Source organism: Chinchilla lanigera, unplaced genomic scaffold (genome assembly GCF_000276665.1).
Source record: "Chinchilla lanigera isolate Chin_1 unplaced genomic scaffold, ChiLan1.0 scaffold00011, whole genome shotgun sequence".
Classification (NCBI taxonomy): Eukaryota; Metazoa; Chordata; class Mammalia; order Rodentia; family Chinchillidae; genus Chinchilla; species Chinchilla lanigera.
In genome coordinates this window covers 29,648,338-29,659,056 of record NW_004955412.1, presented here as the reverse complement: position 1 = coordinate 29,659,056, position 10,719 = coordinate 29,648,338, and the positions used below count along the sequence as shown (strand labels likewise).

Here is a 10,719-nt window from a genome sequence, read left to right as displayed (position 1 = left end):
ACACACACAACCTGCCTCCAGGATTCTATAATTCAAAGTAATGTAGCATGTAACAAAATCAAATGATGTCTTCAAGGTGTAGTGGAAAGATCACTACTTTATGGGTTGGAAGACCTGAATTCTCTCTCTTCTTTTTTAAGCAATTAACTATATGATCATAGATATTCCAAGTAACCCGCAGACCTCAGTTTTCCCACCCATGAAACAAGAATGTCCAGCGAAATACTCCCTGGAGCTCTAAAGTTGCAAACTTTTGAACTTGAATTTGGACAGTAATGGAAGTAGAAGGGAGCTTTTTGGTAAAAATTATTTGCACATAAAATAGAACTCACTATTGATAATTGTCTTTGGGGAACAATGTGCACAGCCACAGGGACAGATAAACCAACAGAGTCTATCTTACCCGGAGTTTGCACGAATCTAGGTGAAAAGGTGGCAGGAGGGGAGGTAAGGCAGCATCCTCTCCTGAGGACAAAAAGTCAAATCTGTTCACATGGCTCCTTCTTTCCATGTGCCTTCCTGAAAATTTCCTGCCCTTCCCGCGATAACTTGCCCTCCAGGGCCTGTCTGGTACATTGACTTCTTTGGCTTGCAAAGCCTAGCAATAACCCCAACCTTTCTTCCTTACTCATTAGTTATTCTTGCATCATTTTCTGAGGTAAAAGTTGAGACTGGGTAATCTCTCTGCTCAATTGTGACTTTGTTAGAAAACACTCTCCCTGGCCATCCTACCTGGTGTAGCCCCATCATTTTCTGTGCCTAATCTGCTTTACAGTTCTTCAGAAGATATTATCACAACCAGACATAAATCTCTTTCTGTATGTACTCAGCACCTCCAGTACAGGGTACATTCCTCAAAAGTTTTGATCACTATTTTACCCTCAGTATATACAGCAAAGCCTTGGAACATAAGCGACATATCATAAATACTTGTTGAACTAATGAAACATACACTATGGTAAATCCAAACCCGTGATCTAACATTCTGACCAGTAGATCCCACAAGCTGTAATCCAATGTAACAGATAATATGATACAACTAAGGCACTCAAATTTATGTCATCCTTACTGTGTCTTGAGGCAAGGAGGCACTTTGGCGTTATCTGATAAATGAGAAAACTGACGTTAGAGAAGCTAGTGCCTTGCCATAAAGCACACAAGGAGTAAAGCTGAGAATGAAATCAGGTTTTCTGACTGCAGATCTACTCCTCCTTTTCCTGTTTCCCAGTTTGGTTCACCATGCCTCCCTCTTTTGTTTCCCCATCTTTGATGGCAGCATATGCATTCAGGCTCAAATCGATGAAATCAGTTGGATTCAGCTGAAGCCTACCTAGAACTAAGATGCAGTTTTTGAAACCAGGCCATTTCTTGAAGCAGCAAGAGGTATCACATGCTTCTCAACACTGATAATATCACTGTGGGGAACAGGGGTGGAGTAGAGTGTTGTTGCATCACGAAGGTTAACTTGTCTGTGGCAAAAGGAGACTAACAAACTTGGGAGCCCCAAATGTGATGTTCAGAGCCTGCCCAGCAGACATTCTCAGGAAAGAGCCGAGAGCAAAATAGCAAAGGACTTACAATAAGACCAATGTGATAGGGAGTCTATAATTCCTTAGAGTTGTGCTAGTTACTTACACAAGGGGTTTCTGTGAAGAAAGCCAGACTTTCCTGGCATCCTGGATAAATACCTTCTGAATATTGAGCCCCACAGGCATTTTGAGATATAGCCATGCCTTATATTAGGGGAAGAAAGATGAAGGTACATAAAATCATATCCCAGAATCACTCAAAGCTGACTTTTGCAGACTATTCAAACTGAGAACATGCACATTCTCAGCATGTGTGTATAAATTAGATATGGGCTACATAGTGTCTTCAGACTTCTTGTAGTATAGGGTAGGACTTAGTGCATAAGAGGTGAGCCTTCTAGTACATAAGCTTAATATTCTAGACAGAGAAAGGATTGGATACTCTTTTAGAGCTAACTTAGTCTCACTGTTTTGTTTTTCCAAAGATTATGAAGCTCAAGGAGATTTAATGGGTTGTGCATTCTCGCAGCAAGACCAGAAGCTGGCTGGCCTTTCTCCCAGTTCACTGTCTTTTCCAAGCACAGTACTAAACCACTGTGGGAGAGGGATCTGCAAACCCTGAGATCCGAAGATCATACGCGAACAGGAACCTGTGGCTTCTGCACAATTGAAATGTCACAGTATATGCTAAGGCCTCATCTTGAAGAATCTGAGGGAATGAAGATGGCTTGAAAAGTCACTGCTCTGTGGATGACTACAGAGCCAGGTAACTTAGATGAGAGACAAGGGTGCTCATGGCGAGGGTTTCGAGTGGCTTGGGGGCTCCCATCATCTGCCCTGAGAGACCGTCACTCACATCTGTGCATGAAGCGCCCCAGGGTCCTGGTCTGAAGGTCTTCTCACTGCCTGCCATGCTGATCCCTGTGTGTGTATCTAAAGAGGTTAGCACATCCTGTGTACACAGACCACAGCTTCCTCCCTCTGCTTAGGCCTGTGCTTAGAGGTCTGAGCACTGTGGAGATATTGCTTCACTTCTCCTTGGGGTGTCCAAAGAAAGACCCTGAAGCCATTTTACCACCCTTTTGTAGCAGAGGGATGTTTTGGGGTAAGCGGTAAGTGTCCTGGTGAAGGGGAGTTTTCTGGAAAAAACATCTCATTCCTGAACTCAGAGGCGCAAGCAGTGGCACACACAGCAACAGGAAGCAGAGAAATGCATAAAATGGCCCAGTGACCCCGCTCCCAGGTCTCAACAGCAGCCGTCTCTCACCCACTCACTTCAAGTTTCAGGAACCCACAGAACTCTTAGTCTCCCTTTAACCCATTACAATCAGTGATCTCCAGATTCTCAAGTTCCTTCGGTTGGTGCATTGTACCTGTCAGCATATTTCAAAATTTCAAAAAAAAAAAAAAAACCCTTAGAAAATTAAACCACGAGGACCCCACCCAGATGATAAAAATCTCTCGCATTCTCTAAACCTAACATCTTAGCCTCCTCTCACCCAGCCCTGAGCAAGGAACTGGTTTCTTGGCTTCTGGGGAATGGCAGGCTCTGCCGGTCCCAACCTCACCAGCCTAATAGTTTTTCCAGGCAAATGCTTGCTTGCTGGTGAAGGGCAGCCTTGAAGCTAGCTTCTGGTCCCATTCATTCCCTGGGTCCTCTCAGGCCAGTCGTGTTAGGGGGTGTCCCTCCTTTCTGTTCCTGGCTCCACTTCCCCCTTTCAGAGGGAGCGAGCAGCCAACTCTTCAAAACTCTGATACGGAACCCAGACCCTCACAGTCCCTCAGGGCTGCACTTTGCAACCTAAACCCGGGCGTGGCGGAGCTGACGGGGCGGGATTGGCGAGGGAGGTGTCGGGCCGGGCTCCGAACCCGCCGCAACCAGGGGCTGGCTCTGCGGGGCGAGGGACCCCCTCGGAGAAGGCTGCTTCAGGGACGTTCCCCACCGAACCCGGTCAAGCCGAGCGCGGAAGGGCTGGGAGCGGGGTGCAGGCAGCTGCACTACCAAGGCGCTGCGAGGCCCGCCCGGGAGTCCCGCTGAGCTGGGGCCGCTGAGCAGAGAACCGGCCACAGAAGCAGCCAGAGGGAAGGGAAACCGGCCTCCGGCCTCCTGACATGTAAACAGGCGCTTCCATCTGGAAGTGCCGCGCAGACAGACCCGCAGACACACTCCTTTACACCCCCACGAGCCTGCAGCTGAGCCACTGCCGCCCCGGGGCCCAGCAGGCGGGGACCCTCGGCCGGTGGCGGCGGCGGCCCCCACCCCGCTGTTCTTGGCCTCTGGCGAGGGGAAGCCGGCGGCCAGGCGAGTGCCCGGCTCCGGGGCCAGGGCGCCGGTGGCCGGCTGGGAGGGCGACGCGGAGGGCTCTCTCCCCTGACTCGGATCTGCACCCGCGTCCCGGGTTCCACGCCACCCCCTCCCGCCACCGGCCCGACGCGCGTGGAAGGGAGCCGGCCTCCACTGCGGCACAAGGGCTGCGGGGAGATCGCCCTCGGCGGGGAGCCGGCCTGACTCCCCGAAAGAGGGAACGGCCGCCCGAGAACCGGAGGAGACGGCGCGAAACCGGGTGCGGAAGGAAGGGAGCGCGGCCACGTCTTCCGGGACCCCGCGCCCAGCCCTCCCGCCGCCCGCCCGCCCCCGCCCCGCGCGCCGTGCCCCGCGGCTTACCTTAATGGTCCCGTCCATTTGGCCAAGTCTGCAGGCGAGCCCCCCAATATTCCACACATTGACCCGGTTACAGCCTGACCTCGCAGCCCCTTCAGATCAGCCGGGCGCGGCCTCCCCGGCGCCCTGGGCCCTCCCCGAGTGCCCCCTGCGAGCGCCCTGCCCTCGCTCCCCTGTGCACGTTTGTTGTTGTAGCGGAGCGAAAAAGAGACAGTTAACCGGATGAAACTTTTTTTTCAGCTAATTTTGGGAAGTGACTTCACTTTGCGAGTGGGGAGGAAGTCCTATCTCTCTCTGTCTCTCTGTCTCTCTCTGTCTCTCTCTGTCTCTCTCGTCTCGCGCTCTCCTCTCTCTTCTCTCTCCTCGGCTCTGCCTCGCCTTCCCTTCCCCCAAGCCCCCTCTTCCTCTTCGCTACTCCTGCGTTTCGCATCACTCACTATATAAATATACGCGGAGATGCCCAGACGCATTCATGCACTGCGCGCACAGGATACTCGCTCCTGGGAGATAAGAACTCGCCGGGAACAATGACGGGGTCCACGCCCAGCGCCCGCGCCCTGATTCCCGCAGTCTGCAGCTCCCCATCCCCTTCCCCAAAACCCCAAAGCATTTGGCCTCCTTTTCCTTTTCCCTGGGCCGTTGGCCGAAGGTGGCCCTCCTGACTCATTCACTTTCCGCTTCTTCCCACAGATACGTTCATTAATGCTTTTTCCAGCCGGAGTCTAACTTTTTGGGGATGGGAGGACGGCGGGAGAGCTGACTCGGGCTGGGATAACCTGGCGCCTACTACCGGGGAAGATCCATCCGGACGCGGCAAACCAACCGCTAAAAAGTGCATCGAGTGGGAATTTTCCCACTCGGCTCCTCTGCTGCGGAGATCGAGGGACTAGCGGATCTACTGTCCCACGCACGACGCGGACTCAGGGTTCTTTCGGCTGACCTGCGCCGTCGGGGGCGCGACTCAACTCCAGGCGCATTGTTAGGAGAGGGGCGCCCTCCAGGCATCGCGCCTCTACTCTAGGTTCCCCGCACCCGCAAAAGGCGGGGACCAGCAGCACCCTAGGCCGCCTATCCGGTCTCCCAGGCTTAAACCCTCGCGCCTACCCTGACCCGATGGCCCAACCCTGGACTCCCGAGCCAGAGTCTCCCTCCAGTCCTACCCAGGGCTCCCAGAACTGACTCTGCGGCAAACCGTTCTGTTCACTCTGGTGAGCAGGTCCCCGGAGCGCAATCTGCAACGCGACACAGAGCCACACTTCTCCAGCGGTGAGACCTGGGGCTCTCGCTCCGGGTCGTCATCCCACCCAGCAGTGGGGCCGGCCCCCTGGCCACTTTGCGGGTGCGGCTTGCCCTGAGACCTCGGTCCCTTACTGGGCAGCCGCGCACTCTGGTTAAGGCAGCGTCAGTGGCCCGGGAGCTTTCGGCCTGGCCTGAGTCCCGTCTCCCCGACCTCCAAATCATGTTACCTTGTCCACGCTCTCCAGACCACGCTTGGGACTCTCTCACTTTTATTTAAGAGTCCTCCCAGGGAAAGAGGAGAGGAAAAAATCCAGAGGCGATCCGAATGAATTGGAAAGAAAAAAAAACTCGAAAGGGTGTCCACAGCAGCGAAAAAGGTGACTTATTAATTCTTTATTTCTTCAGGAGCAATTGAGCTTGAGAGCTCGCTCGCCTCCCACCCTCCCTCCCCCTCCCCCTCTCAAAATTAGACTCATCAATTCAGCTCCAATTTTGGGTTCCAATACAGACACGGGTCTGAACGTGACCAGACCAGGAGTGGCCGGTGCAGCCTGCCAGCAATTGAGGCTCGGGTGTGCGTGTGGGGGGTGGGTTGGGGTGGGGGCCGCCCTCCCTCCTGTCTGCTTCTCAATCCAGGGGTCTGCTCCGGGGCTCCCCTGGGACCGCCACATCTGGTTACCGCTAGCGGGGTCAGTCCCCCCCCCTTTGCCTGAGGCCACCAGTTCTGGAGTTCAATTAAAAGAAATCAGGCTTAACCCTTTCCTCCCCAAGCCGGGCTGCTCGCCCTGTCGCTCTTCCCTTCAGCGTTTCCACATGCTTTCCAGAGAGGAAAGAGGTTAAAGGGAAAGGAAGAATGAATTACATCCTTTCAAACCCCAAATTGTTTCCTTTTCAGCCCAGACTCTACCGACCTTCAAACGACAACAGGGCTTGATTCAGGAGGGTGTGGGGAGACCGCTTCCCACCAGGACCTCACCAGAAACTCAGAACCCCAGCCACATTGCTCTTCTTTCAGCCTGAAAGGACTCCAACTCTGTCACCAAGAGGCCCCTTTCCTGATGCTGGGCAATCCCTGAGGCTGGTTTAATGGCCACCCCACACACAGCACCCCCCACCCCAACACATACAGAGCACACTCCTCCCAGTCTGTTAGAAGGGACAGTGACAAACACAATCCACAGGTTTCTCTTTCCAACTCCCAGCAGATGACAGGTCATCTTTGCTGCACTGATCAGTAGTGACCCCAATATCACTAGAACCCCTAACTCCATTTATAGCACTAGTTGCCTTTCCCATTAGAAGAGCTCAACACAAGAGATTAAAATAAAGACTGGGCCTCCTGTTGGAGCTGTGGAACTCAATAGTACTTTCTGTTTCTCCCCGTAAAACCAAAGCTACAGTGATTCTGTGCTTTTGGAGATGGAGCTGGCACAGGATTACTACCGATAGACAGACAGAGACATCCTGGCCCTTGTGACTCACTGATTGGCACCAGGCCATTACTACCCATTCACTAGGGTCTCTACCCAGAAAGAAGACCCTTCCACACACACACACACACACACACACACACACACACACATCCAGTTCTGAGCCGAGCTGGGAGAGGATATAGATTCCTCCCAGTCTGAGTTGGCTGCTGATGGGCAAGTTTACCCTGCTTATATAACTCTGAGTTTGATTCTCCACTGGATTGCTGCTGCTTCTTTTTTAAATCCCCAAGGGGTGGTGGTGGGGGGGGGCAAAACCCTAACCAAACACAACAGTAAACAAGTCTGCCCTGTTTAATGTGGTTACCACCAGACATCTGGAAAGATGGTTTGATCCTGGCAGCTCACATTGTTTTCACGAGCAGCCAAAGAGAATATTTTGAATGTTTGCATTGAGACAAATTGATAGAGAGCCTGTGGTGAGGCCTGCTACAAATGAAAGCTATTTTGTGTGTGGGGAGTGCGCTTTGCATGGGGGGGCTTTCCCTGAGGGGGGCTTTCCCTGCCCTCTCCCCTCCCCCTCCTCCCTCCTCACCACTGCCTTCTTTCCTCTCACCCTCCCACTCTGCTCCTCTACCAGCCTAGCTGGGGCATGGTTGCTTCTGCCCACATACTTGTGTGCACCCTCTTTCCGGGCTCATCAGGGACTGCCTGGCCTCACTCTTTCCCAGACTGGGCAGGGCTGGTGGCCAGGTTCTGGGATGGGTACCACTGGTGCCCATTTCCACTAGCTCGTTCCCGGCTTTCAAGTCACGGGAAGCTCATAGCCAAGGGAGCCAGGCCAAGCCATAGTTTTTAAAAAAGTTACGAATTGGAGGAAAATGATTCCCCAACAACAAATCAGCCCACCTCCCATTTCTAAGTCTGCTAGAAAGCACTGCATATGTGGGCAAATATTCAGGGAATATTTATATTTGGAGTATTTTTATTAAAACACTGGTGAGACCACTTGCCTCGCACCATTCGCACTTGACAATATTTTCAAAGATGCGGAAGTCTTGTTTCCCCCCGGGAGGGGAACGGCGGGGCGAAGAACGTGTCTTGGCTAGCTCAATGTCAGCTCTTTTGACCCGGTCAAGACTTTCCAGACGGAGGCTTGCAGGGCTCCTTCAGTCCCAGCCTGCGTTATGGGTGAGAGGACGCAGCGACCAGAGTTGGGTCCCTGGGGTGCTTCCTGACCCGGGGACCTCCTCCGTTGAAGCTCCGCAAGATGCCAGGCCTGGCAGAGCGTCTTGGGCGGATCCTTCTTCCCCCACCCGGCCGGTCCAGCGCAACCGCAGCGGGTATCAGGGCTGGCAGAGGGGGCGGGGCGGGGCGGGGGAGGAGGGCGGGCCAGGGCTAAAACTCCAGACTGCACAACTGCAGCTTCAAGTGTCTGGCCTCTCGCTCGAGGCCATAATTAATTTGAGATTTATTTTTATTGGAGAACTCGAGTCTCGTCTGACCTTAGCCAAACAAGGCAGCTCGAGCCGGCCCTGGATGCGCTTGAATGCCGGAGAGTATTTCTGCAGGAAGGCTCTGCAGGCGCGCCTGCTTTGAATTTGTTTCTCAGACTTCATCTACTCACAGATTGAAGGAAGATTTAGAGCCTCTGCTCGCCCTGCCCGCTCCCCACGCTCTTTCTTGCCTTAGCGCAGAGCGGGTTCAAAACGCTACGTGGGAGGCCCGGGAGGGGGAGGGTCTCTGAGCCCCAGGTCCAGGCGCTCGCCCAAGGCTGAGCCCCTAGACCACGCGGCGTCAACGAAGAAACCTCCGGGGAGACCGAAGTGACCAGAGAGCACAGGCTGACCAGAGAGGGAGACCAGCCAGGTGTCTGGGCCTTCACCAGGGGCGGCGCCGAGACGGGGAGGGGACGAGGAAGGAGCGGGTGGGTTGAGCTTCTCCAGTCCCCATCTGTCTCCTCCGGCCAGTCGTCCCAAACAGTATTCACTCCAAATTCAAACCAGTGCTTTTGAAAGGCAGCTTCAGGAACTGCCCACCAGACACCGCTTCTGGTCTTGTGGCTGTGAATATTTCGGAGCAAGCAGTCTGGGAGTAGCGGGAGAGGGCGTCTTCTCCAAGATGCAGCCTGGGCTGAATGCAGGAGGCGCAAGAAGAGAGGAAAAAGAGGACCCCGCGGGGGAGGGGAGGAGGCAGGAGCACTCACAGGCTGCTGAGCTCCCCAGCAAGTAGTATGTGCTCTGAAGTCCCGGCATCAAGCAAGTACAGGTCAAGTTTTCTGCTCCGGGCCTCTTGGTACCACCCCCTCCTCCACCCCACACCCAAGCTGAACACCAACGTGGACCATTTTGGTAGATGATGGGGTGCCTTGGGCTCTCTGGGTTTGAACTGTAGCTCTGTGACCTTGAACAAGTCCCTTAACCTCCCTGTGCCTCCATGTTTTCATCTGTACCAGGACTTATAATAAGACCTATCTCAAAGGATATTGTACTAATGAACTGTCTTGAACTTGCCAGGCAGTCAGCATGACTTTGCCCAGATTCTCTGTCTTGGCTTTGTCCCTTACAATCTCCATCACAGTAACCTCAGGGCCTCTGTTCCTCATCTGCAAAATAGACTACCCCACAGGCTTGTGACTAATATTGTAGATGAGTTAACAGAAATACCATGTTTAGCACAGGGCTGGCAAGGGGGAGGGCCCTGAGAAGTGGCAGTGTCACCACTGTTTGGCAGCTACTATTGCTCTGTCAGAGTGCTGAAGAATCCCCCGCCTCCTCCTGTCTTTTCCCCTTACTCTTTCCAGCCTGATTCCTACCTGAAGCGCTTTCCCAGCACACCCCAGTGCCCTGCCAGACCACTCAAAGCCAGTTGTTGACCAGATTCGCACCCCGAGGGGTGGGCATGCCCCTCAGTGCCCCACTGGGTTCCTGCCTCCGGGGGGTGCGCGCCTGCACCCGCGGTGTTTGTCAACAGCCCAAGAGTTGGGTGCCCGACTGGGAACGGTGGGGCCTTGGCAGCAGGGGACTGTTTGTGTCCCTCTGGCAAATGGTCTGCGGAGGGAGCCTGCGGAACAGACCCAAGATTGTCCCCTCCAAACAGACCTTTCGCCGTCATCAATGCGCCCCTTTGTGCAACAATACAAACTTTGTGGCTGCTGAAAAATCCATTTTTCCCCTTGAAAAGAACTCCTGCGGCGAGCGGCTTCCCTGGCAGCCCACAGCTCCCAAACTGCCCCACCCCCGTGCCTGTCGGGTTCGCGGGCCTGGGCCAGGGCCCAGGCTGCTTTCTCCCTGCCCCTTAGCCTATGCCGACTCCTGGGCTTCCACTTTCCCCTTCAGGGGTCATCATCCGTGTGATTCTGGGTTCCGGGGTCCTCGTGAGAGGGAAGACAGGCTCCGGCCCGCGCGTTTGCTGAGCGCTCCTTGGGCTGGACTGCCTGGCCTGTGTTGGCTGGAGAAGGAGAGGCACAGCACCCTTGACACCTCGGAAAACGAGACTCCACCAGCCATTGCCTGTTCTACCCTACCGGTAGAGCACGCGCTTGAATCGCACCGACTGGGAACCATCCATCTGCTTGCTTGCGGCTAGTTACTGATGGACAGGTTCACTGGTTTTTCATTCATTCATCCATTCATTCATCCGTACGTCCATTTGTTCACTCCCTCAACTGATTAAACAACCTTTTTGGACCAACCCTGCAACATCTGGCCTCCTCTGAGTGGGCTAGAGGTTCTTTCCGGCCTCAAGTGCAGAATGAGAAGATGCTCTCTTGTGTCAAATTTCATTTTAGACAGGTGCGAGGAGAGCTGGATACATAACTGGAGCTCTTTGGACAAGACCTGAGAGTCGCACCTGATTT

The 10,719-nt window shown here is 53.9% G+C and overlaps 1 protein-coding gene across 3 annotated transcripts in view; it reads right to left on the bottom strand.

Annotated features, from left to right (window-relative positions):
• Fli1 (Fli-1 proto-oncogene, ETS transcription factor) overlaps window positions 1-5,436 on the bottom strand; it is a 119,792-nt gene extending 114,356 nt beyond the window's left edge. The window contains exon 1 of one of the 3 annotated variants that reach the window (XM_013511152.1): window positions 5,372-5,436. Coding sequence is in view for 1 of the 3 variants with exons in the window: in XM_005378532.2 (XP_005378589.1) it covers window positions 4,195-4,212 (18 nt within the window). In the remaining 2 variants the exon portion in view is untranslated. Of the gene's footprint in view, window positions 1-4,194; window positions 4,599-5,351 lie in introns of those variants that run through there. The other 2 variants (XM_013511153.1, XM_005378532.2) reach the window with 2 other exon arrangements.
• Between the last annotated feature and the right edge of the window lie 5,283 nt (window positions 5,437-10,719).